Here is a 19,285-nt window from a genome sequence, read left to right on the forward strand (position 1 = left end):
CTACCTCAGATAATTATACATGATATACATGTTGCTGAAGAACCTCAATTAAACTGCTGTGCCTGAGGATGACAATTTCTGTCCCTTTCAATATACAGTACCAGTCAAAAGTTTGGACACACCTACTCATTCAATGATTTATCTTTATTTCTACATTGTAGAATAATAGTGAAGACATCAAAACTATGAAATAACACATATGGAATCATGTAGTAACCATAAAAGTGTTAAACAAATCAAAATATATTTTATATCTAAGATTCTTCAAATAAAAACCCTTTGCCTTGATGACAGCTTTGCACACTGTCATCAAGGCAAGGGGTTTTTATTAGAAGAATCTCAAATATAAAATATATTTTGATTTGTTTAACACTTTTATGGTTACTACATGATTCCATATGTGTTATTTCATAGTTTTGATGTCTTCACTATTATTCTACAATTTAGAAAATAGTAAAAATAAAGACAAACTCCAGAATGAGTAGGTGTGTCAACTTTTGACTAGTACTGTGTATATATGTCCACCCTTCTTCTCTCAAAGCTCTCTATACTTTATTGGGGAACATTGAGGTAAGGTTGTTTTCCGCGTAGCACTCAGGGCCTCTTTTTCATCAACATCTTCATTGTGCAAGTGGTGTAGAGGCACTATCTGTGGATTGTCCATCTGACTGTCCAGGGTTTTCTTTTGCAGGTCCCACCAGATTAAGCCAGGGTCAATGGTATTTCTCTTGGTAGGTCCTGTTTATAAACAGAAAATATCATATATAGATATATATATATATACAGTGGTGTGAAAAAGTGTTTGCCCCCTTCCTGATTTCTTATTTGTTTGCATGTTTGTCACACTTAAATGTTTCAGATCAAACAAATTTAAATATTAGTCAAAGATAACACAAGTAAACACAAAATGTAGTTTTGAAATGAAGGTTGTTATTATTAAGGGAAAACAAAATCCAAACCCACATGGCCCTGTGTGAAAAAGTGATTGACCCCTACAACCTAATAACTGGTTGGGCCACCCTTAGCAGCAACAACTGCAATCAAGCGTTTGCGATAACTTGCAATGAGTCTTTTACAGCGCTGTGGAGGAATTTTGGCCCACTCATCTTTGCAGAATTGTTGTAATTCAGCCACATTGGAGGGTTTTCGAGTATGAACTGCCTTTTTAAGGTCATGCCACAGCATCTCAATAGGATTCAGGTCAGGACTTTGACTAGGCCACTCCAAAGTCTTCATTTTCATCAGAAGTGGACTTGCTGGTGTGTTTTGGATCATTGTCCTGCTGCAGAACCCAAGTTCGCTTCAGCTTGAGGTCACGAACAGATGGCCGGACATTCTCCTTCAGGATTTTTTGGTAGACAGCAGAATTCATGGTTCCATTTATCACAGCAAGTCTTCCAGGTCCTGAAGCAGCAAAACAGGCCCAGACCATCACACTACCACCACCATATTTTACTGTTGGTATGATGTTCTTTTTCTGAAATGCGGTGTTACTTTTACGCCAGATGTAATGGGACACACACCTTCCAAAAAGTTCAACTTATGTCTCGTCAGTCCACAGCGTATTTTCCCAAAGGTCTTGGGGATCATCAAGATGTTTTCTGGCAAAAATGAGACGAGCCTTAATGTTATTTTTGCTCAGCAGTGGTTTTCGTCTTGGAACTCTGCCATGCAGGCCATTTTTGCCCAGTCTCTTTCTTATGGTGGAGTCATGAACACTGACCTTAAGTGAGGCAAGTGAGGCCTGCAGCTCTTTGGATGTTGTTGTGGGGTCTTTTGTGACCTCTTGGATGAGTCGTCGCTGTGCTCTTGGGGTAATTTTGGTCGGCCGGCCACTCCTGGGAAGGTTCACCACTGTTCCATGTTTTCGCCATTTGTGGATAATGGCTCTCACTGTGGTTCGCTGGTGTCACGGTTTCGGCCGAGGCTGCTCCTCCTCCTGGTTCGGGCAGGCTTCGGCGGTCGTCGTCCCCGGAGTACTAGCTGCCACCGATCTATGTTTCATGTTCGTTTGGTTTTGTCTTGATGTTGTACACCTGTGTCTTGTTAGTCCTCGTTAGTGTCCTATTTAGTTCTCGTTGTGTGTGTTTGTCTTTGTGTGTGATTGCTCTTCTGTTTTGTGTTGGAGCTACGTACTTCCCTCCAGTGTTTTGGAGAGGTTTTTCGCACATGTTAGTGCGCCGTTTGTTTGACGCCTGTGTGCGCCGTTATTTCGCCTTCGGGCTTATTGTGCTTATTTTCTACGTGAATATTGCACTAAAGTCTTTTGGACTGAGCTTCTGCGTCCTGTGCTTGATTCATGCACCACACCCACCTTCAGCACCCCTTGACAGCTGGAGTCCCAAAGCTTTAGAAATGGCTTTATAACCTTTTCCAGACTGATGGATCTCAATTACTTTCTTTCTCATTTGTTCCTGAATTTCTTTGGATCTCGGCATGATGTCTAGCTTTTGAGGATCTTTTGGTCTACTTTGTCAGGCAGGTCCTATTTAAGCGATTCCTTGATTGAGAACAGGTGTGGCAGTAATCAGGCCTGGGTGTGGCTAGAGGAATTGAACTCAGGTGTGATAAACCACAGTTGAGTTGTGTTATAACAGGGGGGCAAACACCTTTTCACACAGGGCCATGTAGGTTTGGATTTAGTTTACCCTTAATAATAACAACCTTCATTTCAAAACTGCATTTTGTGTTTACTTGTGTTATCTTTGACTAATATTTAAATTTGTTTGATGATCTGAAACATTTAAGTGTGACAAACATGCAAACAAATAACAAATCAGGAAGGGGGCAAACACTTTTTCACACCACTGTAATATATATACAGTGCATTCGGAAAGTATTCAGACCCCTTCCCTTTTTCCACATTTTGTTACGTTACAGCCTTATTCTAAAATGGATTACATTTTTCTTCATCAATGTACACACAATATCCCATAACGAGAAAGCGAAAATAGGGTTTTAGAAATGTTTGCTAATTTATAAAAAATAAATATATTTACATACGTATTCAGACCCTTTGCTATGAGACTTGAAATTGAGCTCAGGTGCATCCTGTTTCCATTGATCATCCTTCAGATGTTTGTACAACTTGATTGGAGTCCACCTGTGGTAAATTCAATTGATTGGACATGATTTGGAAAGGCACACACCTGTCTATATAAAGCCATGAGGTCGAAGTAATTGTCCGTAGAGCTCCAGAGTTCCTCTGTGGAGATGGGAGAACCTTCCAAAAGGACAACCATCTCTGCAGCACTCCACCAATCAGGCCTTTATGGTAGAGTGGCCAGACGGAAGCCACTCCTCAGTAAAAGGCACGACAGCCCACTTGTAGTTTGCCAAAAGGCACCTAAAGGACTCTCAGACCATGAGAAACAAGATTCTCCTGTCTGATGAAACAAAGATTGAACTCTTCGTCCTGAATGTCAAGTGTCACATCTGGAGGAAACCAGGCACCATCTCTATGGTAAAGTATGGTGGTGGTAGCATCATGCTGTGGGGATGTTTTTCAGCGGCAGGGACTGGGAGACTAGTCAGGATCGAGGGAAATATTAACAGAGCAAAGTACAGAGAGATCCTTGATGAAAACCTGCCCCAGAGCCCTCAGGACCTCAGACTGGGGAGAAGGTTCACCTTCCAACAGGACAACGACCCTAAGCACACAGCCAAAACAATGCAGGAGTGCCTTCGGGACAACTATCTGAATGTCCTTGAGTGGCCCAGCCAGAGCCCGGACTTGAACCCGATCAAACATCTCTGGAGAGACCTGAAAATAGCTGTGCAGCGACGCTCCCCATCCAATCTGACAGAGCTTGAGAGGATCTGCAGAGAAGAATGGGAGAAACTCCCCAAATACAGGTGTGCCAAGCGTGTAGCGTCATACCCAAGAAGACTATAGGCTGTAATCGCTGCCAAAGGTGCTTCAACAAAGTACTGAGTAAAGGGTCTGAATACTTATGTAAATGTGATATTTCAGTTTTTTATTTGTAATAGATTTGCACAAATTTCTAAAAAACTTTTTTATGGGGTATTGTGTGTAGATTGAGGGAAAAAACAATGTAATCAATTTTAGAATAAGGCTGTAACGTAACAAAATGTGGAAAAAGTCAAGGGGTCTGAATACTTTCCGAATGCACTGTGTCTGCCTGAGCTGAATGGCCATGACATGGTATTAACAATAAGAACATTGAGGAGGAAATGAAGGAAACGATAAAGAAATTTAAAAAAACAGACATGTCCTTTTGCAGTAATAAAAGTGTTTTCATTACCTGTTGCATAGCTCACAGCTACCCCAACCAGCACCACTGAAATTGTCCCCACAGCACCAAAGTAGAGGTAGGACATGGAATAAAAGTTCTGCAGACTCGTCAGTCTGTGGAGAAATGTTTCCTTGGTTAGCGTACCTCATAAGGCCAATAACTTTTCCTGACTATGTGACCCGACCAGGAAAATCTGGGCCAACATTCAAGGTAAGAGACGAGTTAATGAGTTATGAACACTTTAATTAGATATATGATTTCTGATAATAACACACTTTTTCTACTTGTACTGGTGGTACACTACTCTCAGTTTGTTAGTATGTCTCTCCATATCTCTTCCTCACCCATGTTGAAATAGGGGAAGAGGCGTGGAGACGGAGGGTGTGTCCATGCCCAGGCTGCTGTTGACTGTGCTGTTACTTGATGGACACTGATCTGTATAGGTGGGCAGGACTCCCATGGTCTGCAGACTGGGAGGATGGAGGGTTGATCCAATGACCAGCCACAAGGAGATGGAGAAGCCCACCACCACACCACTAAACACGCCCTGAAGACAAAAGTAAAAAGGCGATCCACACTCAGAAGTCATTATGGAATTCTCTGGAATCAGCTAAAACAAAACTGTGGCATTAGCTGTACTGATATTCTTCCTATGGAGGGTTATAATTACAAAGGTGAAAAAGGGTACTGGGCAATACCCCCATAACAAATCAGGGCACCCTCCTAAGCATCAAAATATAACCATGGATGGACACCCCTGTAACTCTGATTACATGAACAGCTGATCTTCACTCTCCTCCCAAATGTTCCCATTGTACAAAGCAAACATAATCTTGTCCAACTCACCGGCCTGTTACTAGCTGGAACAAACATCCCCAGGATGAAAGCCCCAAGAAGTGGGCCACTGACCACTCCCATGACTGTGAAGGACCCCTGAGGAGGAGAGGAATAAGGACAACTCCTTCATTATTCTCAGTCCCCAAGGCTTATGGCTGTATGTCAGGACATACAGGACATAGTCTGTGGCCTACGGAGACTTTAAACATGAGGAGGAATGTAATATGGTGAAGGGAGGGACCTACTTGAAGAACTCCCCAGTCCAAGAAGGATGAGAGAGCAGCCACTGTGATACATCCAGACCCATACATGAAAGCTAAAACCAAAACACAGTGACACATTAGACGCTACAATGCCAGCTTGATAAAGGTCACATTGTTTTGTACCAAATTATTTAAAAAATCTAACTATTTAGGGTGTTTTTCACTTCATAGAAAGAGTTGCTGACCTAATATAAAAATATAACTTTAAAATTGCGCTTACACAACCCTCTGGAAATGAAAATCAACCTCTTCTGTGACATGTTGGCTAGATGTGGTTTCAGTAGATCATCCATGGTAACAGCTGCCATGGCGTTGATGCTGGTGGAGGCGGTACTGTAAAGCAGTGAATTACCAGCAATGATGTCATCAGTGGTGTCAGTCATATGCTGATTTATGATTTGATGCATATTACAGACAGGGATTGGATACCTCAGGGTGCCACTGTATGCACAAGCCAGAAAAAGACCGGGAAAGCCAGGGTGGTCTTGAAAGATGTCCAGCACCAAGTATGGCATATACTTTGAAAGAGAGGAGAGGGGAAATGTATGAGAGCCCAAATATTAACACAAGCGCAATCATTTCATAAGAAGGGAGAAAATAAAATGTTTACGATTCTGTGAGAGTTCATTGGGTGTATTCACTTTAGCTCGCCTGGTACCATGAGTGGATGTAGATTTCACTTTAGGACCACTCCGGTCTTCGAATACCCCCAAGAGTACACATTTGTATTGTAGTCCCAGACAAGCACACCTGATTCAACTTGTCAACTAATCATCAGGTCCTCAATGAGTTGAATCAGGTATGTTTGTCTGAAGCTACAACAAAAGTTGGCAACCACTGGTGTAGATTGTAGTAGTTATGTCATTACTCATTACCTGGTCTGGAGCAGCAATCTTTCCAGATTTCAAAGGGTCACAGTGAGAGTACAAGGCAAACATGACAATGCCACAGGTGGCTGCACTGCCCACAACGAGACACAAGCCCACTTGGTTGACGAACAACGCCCTGCAGAGAAGGATAAGCAAACATCCACGTTTATTCCAGTGCAGCCTTGTGAGACATTATTTTTCAGCAAACATCCTTGTTTTATATTATCGGTCAATAGACAGTGTTTTATCAGTAGACGTCCTGTGTGCTGATCTTATTCATTATATTCTAAAAGGTAAAACTGATCCTAGATCAGCACTCGTTATCTGAGGATCGCACTTTATGAATAAGGGCCCTGGTCTTGTGGGCAAGACATGGACACCATTCCCTCTAGTCCAACTAATCTGGGATAGGGACAGGGACTCTGCTGGACTGCCATCATTTGAGTGAGTTGTCAAAAGGGATGGTCTAAACCAGGGCTCGCCAACCCTTTTCCTGGAGAGCTACTGTCCTGTAGGTTCTATCTCCAACCCTTTTCCTGGAGAGCTACTGTCCTGTAGGTTCTATCTCCAACCGTAATCTAGCGCACCTGATTCTAACAATCAGCTGGTTGATAAGATGAATCATGTTAGTTTCAACTGGAGTTGGATTGAAAACCTACAGGAGAGTAGCTCTCCAGGAACAGGGTTGGATAGCCCTGGTCTAAACAAATACTGAAAATGTTCCTTACAGAAGTGCTGTGCATCTTATAGGGTAAAGGGAGTCATTCTGGAGTGATTTGGGAATCGTTACATCCTTCTAGTCTAATTACTCTGAACCTTTCTATCAGTAATCAGCCTTTCATGTGTGAAGCTATTGTGATTTGTGTCTCTTATTTGTAAATGATAAAACACCATTGCTCATTTTACTTACTATATAACAAACTATTGAACGTGCACTGTGCTTCTCTTAACGTTCATTTGATAGCCTGTATGCGTCAGGGTTCCTTAGTATTTCAGAACTTCCCTTTGCTTCTGTATAAACCAAGAGGTTGCATACTACCAGTTTATTTTATACTACTAGTCCAGTTGGTCACAGTTATATTCCTCCCTTTTTTATATAGGAAGGTCTAAAGAATCTAGAATCTGCTTTTATTCATTGGCAGCGCTAAAAATTAATATATTTCACAAAACGTGAATTTGCACATGATCTTATGATCTTGATCTTACATGATCTTGCATTATCTTATGTGAAAATAAGAAACTGTGATCCACCATAGGCTTTGCTGAAAGCGGACATCTGCACTCACCACTGGGCCTGTCGCTCTGTTCTGCAGGAGATGTAGCGTTGCACCTGTGCCTGGTTTACACCATACATGGACAGCCACACCAGCGTACCGCCAACAGTAAAGCTCCAGAATGTGTATCGCCTCCTTGGGTCGAAGTCAAAACTGATCAAAAGAGAAGGTATTGATGGTGTAGTAATGGTAAGTGTGATTTTATTTTAGCCATTATGCAATGGATAGCTGAAAGGCATATTGTTAGTTGAATAAAAGGCAGTTTTTTTACTCATTAAAGTTCATGCGTGATCCATTGTTGGCAATCTCCAAAACCATTGCTGGCCCACCAACCAAAACAGTGCCCTGGATGAAGATGGCGATGAAGCCAGAGAGCATGACCAGGATCTGGAACACGTCTGTCCAGATGACTGCTTTCATGCCCCCCTGTGGTGCGGAGGACAGACAGACAGACAGACAGGCTCAGAGTAGCAGCCTGCTCTAATACAGTCCATTTGATGTGAAGTATGGAGAAGGCGTTCTCTAAGTCTTACCAATGTGGTGTAAAGAGTACAAATGAACCCAGTTGAGAAGAGGGACGCCCACATATTGAGCCCAGTGGCTGGAATACAATAATTAAAACATTTATTAATAACAATTGTACATAACACATTGCTAATGTATCACACACAGGTGGGATAGAGCATTATAACGCTTACTACGCCTTCACAACAGCTCATGGTCTCTATAGGCATACAGTGCCTTGCAAAAGTATTCATCCCCCTTGGCGTTTTTCCTATTTTGTTGCATTACAACCTGTAATTTAAATGGATTTTGATTTCATGTAATGGACATACACAAAATAGTCCAAATTGGTGAAGTGAAATGAAAAAAATAACGGAAAAGTGGTGCGTGCATATGTATTCACCCCCTTTGCTATGAAGCCCCTAAATAAGATCTGGTGCAACTAATTACCTTCAGAAGTCACATAATTAGTTAAATAAAGTCCACCTGTGTGCAATCTAAGTGACACATGATCTGTCACATGATCTCAGTATATATACACACATCTGTTCTGAAAGGCCCCAGAGTCTGCAACACCACTAAGCAAGTGGCACCACCAAACAAGCGGCACCATGAAGACCAAGGAGCTCTCCAAACAGGTCAGAGACAAAGTTGTGGAGAAGTACAGATCAGGGTTGGGTTATAAAAAAATATCAGAAACTCTGAACATCCCACGGAGCACCATTAAATCCATTATTAAAAAATGGAAAGAATATGGCACCACAACAAACCTGCCAAGAGAGGGCCACCCACCAAAACTCATGGACCAGGCAAGGAGGGCATTAATCAGAGAGGCAACAAAGAGGCCAAAGATAACCCTGAAGGAGCTGCAAAGATCCACAGCGGAGATTGTATTATCGGTCCATAGGACCACTTTAAGCCGTACACTCCACAGAGCTGGGCTTAACGGAAGAGTGGCCAGAAAAAAGCCATTGCTTAAAGAAAAAAATAAGCAAACACGTTTGGTGTTCGCCAAAAGGCATGTGGGAGACTCCCCAAACATATGGAAGAAGGTACTCTGGTCAGATGAGACTAGCTTTTTGGCCTTCAAGGAAAACGCAATGTCTGGCGCAAACCCAACACCTCTCATCACCCCGAGAACACCATCCCCACAGTAAAGCATGGTGGTGGCAGCATCATGTTGTGGGGATGTTTTCCATCGGCAGGGACTGGGAAACTGGTCAGAATTGAAGGAATGATGGATGGCGCTAAATACAGGGAAATTCTTGAGGGAAACCTGTTTCAGTCTTCCAGATATTTGAGGCTGGAACGGAGGTTCACCTTCCAGCAGGACAATGACCCTAAGCATACTGTTAAAGCAACACTCAAAACATTTAAATGTCTTGGAATGGCCTAGTTATGCACGCTCAAGTTCTGTTTTTTTGTGTTATTTCTTGTTTGTTTCACAATAAAAAATATTTTGCATCTTCAAAGTGGTAGGCATGTAATGTAAATCAAATGATACAAACCCCCCCAAAAATCCATTTTAATTCCAGGTTGTAAGGCAACAAAATAGGAAAAATGCCAAGGGGGGTGAATACGTTCGCAAGCCACTGTACATGCATTTATAATGCATTACATACAGGAGGTTGCAAACACATTATTGTGCTTCTCCAGAGGTCATACCTTGGCTCAGGATTGAGGATGGCGCATAGATCACTATTCCTGTGTAGAGCAGCTGAAGAAAATTATAAAGTATAAAGCATAAATCAATGGCCAACTGATGTTTTATATATACACTACCAGTCAAAAGTTTGGACACACCTACTCCTAACCAAGGGTCTTTCTTTATTTTTAAAAATGTTTACATTGTAGAATAATAGTGAAGACATCAAAACAATGAAATAACACATATGGAATCATGTAGTAACCCAAAAAGTGTTAAATCAAAAGATTTGAGATTCTTCAAATAGCCACCCTTTGCCTTGATGACAGCTTTGCACACTCTTGGCATTCTCTCAACCAGCTTCATGAGGTAGTCACCTGGAATGCATTTAAATTAACAGCTGTGCCTTCTTAAACGTTTATTTGTGGAATTTCTTTCCTTCTTAATGCGTTTGAGCCAATCAGTTGTGTTGTGACAAGGGGGGGTATACAGAAGATAGCCTTATTTGGTAAAAGACCAAGTCCATATTATGGCAAGAACAGCTCAAATAGGCAAAGAGAAACGACAGTCCATCATTACTTTAAGACATGAAGGTCAATACGGAACATTTCAAGAACTTTGAAAGTTTCTTCAAGTGCAGTCGCAAAAACCATCAAGCACTATGATGAAACTGGCTCTCATGAGGACCGCCACAGGAATGGAGTTCAAGTCACAGACACATCTCAACATCAACTGTTCAGAGGAGAATGCGTGAATCAGGCCTTCATGGTCGAATTGCTACAAAGAAACCACTACTAAAGGACACCAATAAGAAGAGGAGACCTGCTTGGGCCAAGAATCATGAGCAATGGACATTAGACCGGTGGAAATGTGTCCTTTGGTCTGGAGTCCAAATTGAAGATATTTGGTTCAAACCGCTGTGTCTTTGTGAGACGCGGTATGGGTGAACGGATGATCTCCGCATGTGTAGTTCCCACCATAAAGCATGGAGGAGAGGTGTCCCCTGTAGCTCAGTTGGTAGAGCATGGCGCTTGCAATGCCAGGGTTGTGGGTTTGTTTCCCACGGGGGGGCAATATGAAAATGTATACACTCACTAACTGTAAGTCGCTCTGGATAAGAGCGTCTGCTAAATGACTAAAATGTAAATGTGTTATGGTGCTTTGCTGGTGACACTGTCTGTGATTTATTTAGAATTCAAGACACACTTAACCAGGATTGTTTTTCAAGGGTTTTTCTTTATTTTTCTTTAGTTCCCATTCTTGAAGGAGTTCCCTCATATGCTGAGCACTTGTTGGCTGCTTTTCCTTCACTCTGCCGTCCGACTCATCCCAAACCATCTCAATTGGGTTGAGGTCGGGGGATTGTGGAGGCCAGGTCATCTGATGCAGCACTCCATCTCTCCTCTTGGTAAAATAGCCCTTACACAACCTGGAGGTGTGTTGGGTCATTGTCCTGTTGAAAAACAAATGATATCCCATCTGGTTTGGGCTTAGTGGGACTGGCGTATCGCTGCAGAATGCTGTGGTAGCCATGCTGGTTAAGTGTGCCTTGAATTCTAAATAAATCACAGACAGTGTCACCAGCAAAGCACCCCACACCGTAACACCTCCTCCTCCATGCTTTACGGTGGGAACTACACATACAGAGATCATCTGTTAACCTACACCTATTTTCCGGATTGACTGACCTTCATGTTTAAAGTAATGATGGACTGTCGTTTCTCTTTGCTTATTTGAACTGTTCTTGACATAATATGGACTTGGTATTTTACCAAATAGCGCTATCATCTGTATACCCCCCCTACCTTGTCACAACACAACTGATTGTCTCAAACGCATTAAGAAGGAAAGAAATTCCACAAATTAACTTTTAAGAAGGCACAGTTGTTAATTGAAATGCATTCCAGGTGACTAACTCATGAAGCTGGTTGAGAGAATGCCAAGTGTGCAAAGCTGTCATCAAAGCAAAGGGTGGCCATTTGAAGAATGTCAAATATAAAATATATTTTGATTTGTTTAACACTTTTTGGGTTACTACATGATTCCATGTGTTATTTCATAGTTTTGATGTCTTCACTATTATTCTACAATGTAAAAAATATAAAAAATTAAGAAAAACCCTTGAATGAGTAGGTGTGTCCAAACTTTTGACTGGTAGTGTATATATGTTATACGTCTATATACACACATTCTGTCCTCAACATTATGAATAAGTCATATGAGGATGACTTTGCGTATGCTCTATCTGTTTGCCTTACTTACTGTTGAGACTATAAACTGGGCACTTCCAAGCAGCTGCATCCCTCTGCCAAATCTCATCTTGAGGTACTGTGACAGCAAAGCAAAGAGTAATTGTAACAAAACACCATCCTTCCACACATACTGTTTCCCCTATCCCCCCCCCCCACACACACACACACACACACACACACAAACATTTAAAGTTCAACAGTTGCTATTTCCCTATTTCTTACTTGCATAGGTTTAGTAGCTATGTATTGTATGTGCATGGCATCTCTACGGATTCTGTCAATGTAAAGGGTAACAAAACCTGATTGGTGCTGGTGATACCAAGGCGGTAGAACACTGGCAGGAACAGGTATGCAGTCAGACAGGAGTTGATGGTTTGCCCGAGGCACATGTAGAGGAACTTAAAACCATAGAGGGAGGCCTCGGCTGGCACTCCCAGGACCTGGACAGCTGACATGAAACTGGCACACAGTGACATTCCCACAGGTATGGCTGGCATACTACGGCCACCGGTGAAGAAGTCATCCACCTTGGCATCACCCGGTTTCTTCTTCAGGGCCTGGAACAGCCCTATTCCCATGGAAACTAGCAGCATGGCAGAAAAGACTACGTAGTCTGCCAGGACAAAGCCTGGTCGTGGTTGTTCGGTGATATGTTCTCCGTCCATTGCTTTGTCCTCCTTATCGTGTTGGACGGTAGAATCAGATGCTCCAGGTGTTTCTTGGTACTGAATAGGATGTATGCATAATATGAGTATAAATTACGACGTAGAGGATATGATATAGCACCTTTAAACTGCTGTTTTGACGTTTCAACTGCAATTGGAGCATCTGATAAATGGTTGCTAGGAGAAAGAAAAATGAATGACATAAAAACTTTCATTTACAGATAAAATTAGTCCCAGTCATTTTTTTTATTTATTTAACTAGGCAAGTCAGTTAAGAACAAATTCTTATTTACAATGATGGCCTACACCGGCCAAACCCGGACGACACTGGGCCAATTGTGCGCTGCCCTATGGGACTCCCAATCACGGCCGGTTGTGATACAGCATGGAATCGAACCAGGGAGTCTGTAGTGACGCCTTAAGCACTGAGATGCAGTGCCTTAGACCGCTGCGCCACTCAGGAGCCCATATATAGTGCCTTCAGAAAGTATTTACAACCCTTGACTTTTTCCAAATGTTGTTGTGTTACAGCCAGAATTTAAAATGGATTAAATTTAGATGTGTAACTGGCCTACACACAATACCCCATATTGTTTTTAGAAATGTTCACAAATGTCTTGAGTCAATAAGTATTCAATCCCTTTGTTTAGGCAAGCCTAAATAAATTCTGGAGTAAAAATTAGCAAACAAGTCACATAATAAGTTGCATGGACTCACTCTGTGTGCAATAATAGTGTTTAACATACCCCACACATACAATTATCTGTAAGGTCCCTCAGTTGAGCAGTGAATTTCAAACACAGATTCAACACAAAGACCAGAGAGGTTTTCCAATGCATCGCAAAGAAGGGCACCTGTTGGTGGATGGGTAAAAAAAAAAAAAAAAGCAACCCTTTGAGCATGGTGAAGTTATTAATTACACTTTGAATGGTGTATCAAAAAGACTCACAGCTATAATCGCTGCCAAAGGTGATTCTAACATGTATTGACTCAGGGGTGTGAATACTTATGTAAATTAGATATTTCTGCATTTCATTTTCAATAATTAGCAATAATTCCTAAAAACATGTCTTCACTTTGTCATTATGGGGTATTGTATGTAGATGGGTGAGAAATATAAATATTTAATCCATTTTTTATTCAGGCTGTAACAACAAAATGTGGAATAAATCAAGGGGTATGAATACTTTCTGAAGGCACTAGCTTTGTGTTCTTCAAGTGTTTGCAGGACAACATTTTATACTGTATAATAAACAAGGGCACAACTTCCCCGACAATACCCCCCCCCCAAACTTGTTGGATGCATTTACTGTTTGTTTTGGTTGCGTTTCAAATTATTTTGTGTCCAATAAAAATGAATGATAAATAATGTATTGTGTCTTTTTGGAGTCACATTTATTGTAAATAAGAATAGAATAAGTTTCTAAACACTACTACATTAATGTGGATGCTAACATGATTACAGATTACATTTTTTACATTTTAGTCATGTAGCAGACGCTCTTATCCAGAGCGACTAACAGTTAGTGAGTGCATACATTTTTCATACTGGCCCCCCATGGGAATCAAACCCACAACCCTGGCATTGCAAGCGCCATGCTCTACCAACTGAGCTACAGGAGATAATCCTGAATGATTCGTGAATAATGATGTCTGAAAGTTAGATGCACAAATATCATACCCCCCCAAAAATGCTAAGCTCCCCTGTTATTGTAATGGTGAGAGGTTAGCATGTCTTGGGGGTATGATATTTGTGCGTCTGTAACTTTCTCACCTGGGCCTAAAATTTACATTTTGGTCCACCAGCCACTGTGGCAGGTAGATGAAAAAAACGTCGACCAGCCACACAGATTTTTTACCAGTCAAAATATATTTGACATAATTACATGAAAATAACTAAACAGATGACCATGCTTTATAATGTGTCTAAAACAATAAATGAATTTGTAATAAGTAATGTGGTACAGTGAGGGGAAAAAGTATTTGATCCCCTGCTGATTTTGTACGTTTGCCCACTGACAAAGAAATGTTCAGTCTATAATTTTAATAGTAGGTTTATTTGAACAGCGAGAGACAGAATAACAACAAAAAAATCCAGAAAAACGCATGTCAAAAATGTTATAAATTGATTTGCATTTTAATGAGGGAAATAAGTATTTGACCCCTCTGCAAAACATGACTTAGTACTTGGTGGCAAAACCCTTGTTGGCAATCACAGAGGTCAGACCTTTCTTGTAGTTGGCCACCAGGTTTGCACACATCTCAGGAGGGATTTTGTCCCACTCCTCTTTGCAGATCTTCTCCAAGTCATTAAGGTTTCGAGGCTGACGTTTGGCAACTCGAACCTTCAGCTCCCTCCTCAGATGTTCTATGGGATTAAGGTCTGGAGACTGGCTAGGCCACTCCAGAACCTTAATGTGCTTCTTCTTGAGTCACTCCTTTGTTGCCTTGGCCGTGTGTTTTGGGTCATTGTCATGCTGGAATACCCATCCACCACCCATTTTCAATGCCCTGGCTGAGGGAAGGAGGTTCTCTACCAAGATTTGACGGTACATGGCCCCGTCCATCGTCCCTTTGATGCGGTGAAGTTGTCCTGTCCCCTTAGCAGAAAAACACCCCCAAAGCAAAATGTTTCCACCTCCATGTTTGACGGTGGGGATGGTGTTCTTGGGGTCATAGGCAGCATTCCTCCTCCTCCAAACACAGCGAGTTGAGTTGATGCCAAAGAGCTCCATTTTGGTCTCATCTGACCACAACACTTTCACCCAGTTCTCCTCTGAATCATTCAGATGTTCATTGGCAAACTTCAGATGGGCATGTATATGTGCTTTCTTGAGCAGGGGGACCTTGCGGGCGCTGCAGGATTTCAGTCCTTCACGGCGTAGTGTGTTACCAATTGTTTTCTTGGTGACTATGGTCCCAGCTGCCTTGAGATCATTGACAAGATCCTCCCGTGTAGTTCTGGGCTGATTCCTCATCGTTTACATTTACATTACATTTTAGTCATTTAGCAGACGCTCTTATCCAGAGCGACTTACAGTTAGTGAATACATGTTTTATTAATTTTTTATACTGGCCCCCCGTGGGAATCGAACCCACAACCCTGGCATTGCAAACGCCATGCTCTTTCAACTGAGCTACCTCCCTGCCGGCCATTCCCTCCCCTACCCTGGACGACGCTGGGCCAATTGTGCGCCGCCCATGAGTCTCCTGGTCGCGGCCGGCTGCGACAAAGCCTGGATTCAAACCAGGATCTCTAGTGGCACAGTTAGCACTGCGATACTGCGCCTCTCATGATCATTGCAACTCCACGAGGTGAGATCTTGCATGGAGCCCCAGGCCGAGGGAGATTGACAGTTATTTTGTGTTTCTTCCATTTGCGAATAATTGCACCAACTGTTGTCACCTTCTCACCAAGCTGCTTGGCGATGGTCTTGTAGCCCATTCCAGCCTTGTGTAGGTCTACAATCTTGTCCCTGACATCCTTGGAGAGCTCTTTGGTCTTGGCCATGGTGGAGAGTTTGGAATCTGATTGATTGATTGCTTCTGTGGACAGGTGTCTTTTATACAGGTAACAAGCTGAGGTTAGGAGCACTCCCTTTAAGAGTGTGCTCCTAATCTCAGCTCGTTACCTGTATAAAAGACACCTGGAAGCCAGAAATCTGTCTGATTGAGAGGGGGTCAAATACTTATTTCCCTCATTAAAATGCAAATCAATTTATAACATTTTTGACATGCGTTTTTCTGGATTTTTTTGTTGTTATTCTGTCTCTCACTGTTCAAATAAACCTACCATTAAAATTATAGACTGATCATTTCTTTGTCAGTGGGCAAACGTACAAAATCAGCAGGGGATCAAATACTTTTTTCCCTCACTGTATATTGCTCAATTTCATTTTATCTTTTGTGTGACCTGAGTCTTTTAACAAAAATATCAGATGAGACAAAATGTTCAAGTGCGGGAGGTTACTGTGGTAACGGGGCCTGAGATGTAGGCTCTAACTAGGGCTTCTCTTCGCTATCAGTTGAAGCAGCAGACTCAAACTAACGTTGAAAAACAACCGAGCTTGTGATCAAAATGATGTAAATATCCAAGAAACACGAGGACAAAGTCTCACTTTGTAGATTTGAGTAAATTAGACCAGCTGTTATGCACAGCGCCTCCAAAAATAATCTATCAGCACTTCACTCAGAGCGCACAGCTCTCCTGCCAGGTAGTGTTGCTGCCTGAGGTGGGATGTAGAATTAGTATTTCTTTGTGCGATTAGCACCTATGAAACAAAACAGCTGAAATACTTTGAAAACTGCAGCTGTAGCATTTTTCTACAATAACTTGCACGTGCTCATACTTGACTTTTGACCATTTTTATTTGCAACGTGGCTGGTAAAATAGACATTCTTACTCGCCAATACCTAAATCTACCCGCATTTGGCAGGTGGCGGGTGTGAATTTTATGCCCTGTTTCTTACTCATCATTATTCACCATTCATTCAGGACTATCCATAATCATGGTAGCATCCACATTAATGTAGAAGTGTTTAGAAACATATTATATTCTCATTTACAATAAAAATGACTCCAAAATGACACAATACATTATTTACCATTCATTTCTATTGGGCACAAAATAATCTGAAACACAACCAAACGGCAAATGCAACCAATACGTTTGTAGAGTCACAAGCTTGATGTAATCATTGCGTGCTAGGGATGTGGGACCAAATACTACACTTTTGACTACTTCAATACACATAAGTGAATTTGTCCCAATACATTTGGTCCCCTAAAAATGGGGGAACTATGTACAAAAAGTGTTGTAATTTCTAAACGGTTAACCCAGAATGGATGACAATAACCTCAAATTAAAGCTGACAATCTGCACTTGAGCCTCATAGTCATTTTATCATTTAAAATCCAAAGTGCTGGAGTACAGAGACAAAACAACAAAAAATGTGTCACTGTCCCAATACTTTTGGAGCTCACTGTATATGTGCCTTCCATTTTTGGATCCCAAGTGTCCTAAAATAGAGAATGAAATAGCTTGATGGTCCATGTTATCACTATCTTCAAACAAATATGTGTTAATAGGGCAGTAATATAATACAGAAAATGCTTAGTATTCAGAGTAATGCAATGTACTTCAGCATTGTAAAGGTCTGCCACATCTGCCTCTGGCACTCACCATCCCTAAAAAGTGGTTAGCAAATCAGAGCCCTAATAAAAGTTGCTTGTCAAACCTGATAGGCCAATGTCATCACAAAATACAGCCTAAATAACGTGAATCAGTGAAGGACTCCTCCTTCAGATAAAGGTCTGTGTAGCTCCTGTTCTGGCACATCATTTCATTATATGATGAGGGTATGAAACTAAATGTTCCGGGGCTAAGGTGTTTCAATTTGTCCATGTACCCTGAAAGAAGTATATGGGGCCAGGAGAGACTGTCATCCACAGTTTTGTTTTGTTTCAAGAGCCACTGCTAACTTGAGCTAACTTAACAAAAAAAACTATGGAGAGGGGCAAGCTCACCATGTTTAAAATTGCATGACCAAATCAACTCAAAAACTTGGTTCGAAGTTACTTAGAGGTGATTTGGCCCAAAAACAATTACATGGTGAGCTTGTCCCCATCACTCCCATTGTTTTTGGGTTATTGTTGCCTAAAGTTAGCTTAAGTTGGTAGTGGCTTTTGAAACAAATTTGAACCATAGATGACTGTCTCTCCTGACCCCATGGACTACTTTCTGGGTAAATGACAAAACAGAGTCAGAAAAGGTGAAGAGTATAACTATATATTCATGAAAACTTTAACAATTGTCTGACTAAATACGTTTGATATAGAGGAAGTCTTCATAAAGACCATCAAAAGTCATTGTACTTTGCTTCTTTAAGAGTTGTTCCATTTGTTAGGCTATTTGGTTCAAAGTGCAACACAATATTGATTATTGAATTACCTTTGCTCTAGTTCGGTCTTTTATCAATCCCCTAAACATGTTTAATACTTAGCTAGCTTGATGACTGTGGCCCTTTTTGCTGTTCTAAAAATAACTGGATAGAAGGGCCATGGATCATGTGAAATTGTCTGGAAATGCAGGAAATTGGCTTTAGGTGGCAAAAAAATGTCTGGGGGAGGACCCCCCCCCCCACCTCTAAAACCATAGTTGCGCACATTGGCACTTTTAGTGAGTTCATAAATATTGGCTCAATAACCCAACGTTTGGTTATGAGACCATTATACAGGTTTTAAGTGGGAAACACATTCCATTATAACCTGTATCCGTGATCAGATTAGAACCACAAAACAATTTGACAAACTTGAAAATATTGACTTAAAAGTTCAAATAACCTTACCTGTGTCCTCTCTAAAACTCAAATCCCCAGTCTCTGAAAACCCTTTACCTTCTAACCTTCTTCTTCTGCAGACTTTCAATTGGCAATAGTCTAAGACACTAGGACATTTGTAGAATGCCAAGTGAGGACGAAGAATAGCAGCACCTTTCATTAAAAGTGGCTCTGCAAACTCAGTCTGTTACACTGAGTGGAAGGTACTTTATGTGTTGAACAAGGTATTGGGGGAGGAGCAAGAGTAGAACATGCCTGGAGGATTAGAATAAGAGGGATTTTAATAAATAGAATTGTTCCTTATTTTCATGCTGCTGAAATTAACCAATGGCGAATCATATGTTGTGTTAAAAAACACTGTAAATGCATCAGAATGAACAC

General features: G+C 41.4%; 1 protein-coding gene across 1 annotated transcript; it reads right to left on the bottom strand.

The window, feature by feature from the left end:
* Positions 1–535: 535 nt before the first annotated feature.
* slc5a5 (solute carrier family 5 member 5) lies at positions 536–18,721 on the bottom strand (the record flags this gene model as incomplete). Its single annotated transcript, XM_084172072.1, has 15 exons — positions 536–738; positions 4,266–4,369; positions 4,601–4,803; positions 5,103–5,189; positions 5,339–5,409; positions 5,577–5,689; positions 5,786–5,874; positions 6,232–6,361; positions 7,512–7,652; positions 7,771–7,925; positions 8,033–8,100; positions 9,669–9,720; positions 11,911–11,976; positions 12,200–12,625; positions 18,710–18,721. The coding sequence occupies 15 exons, from the start codon at positions 18,719–18,721 to the stop codon at positions 536–538; spliced, it is 1,920 nt and encodes a 639-aa protein (XP_084028198.1).
* Positions 18,722–19,285: the final 564 nt, after the last annotated feature.

Source organism: Coregonus lavaretus, assembly GCF_964263955.1.
Source record: "Coregonus lavaretus genome assembly, chromosome: 11".
NCBI lineage: Eukaryota > Metazoa > Chordata > Actinopteri > Salmoniformes > Salmonidae > Coregonus > Coregonus lavaretus.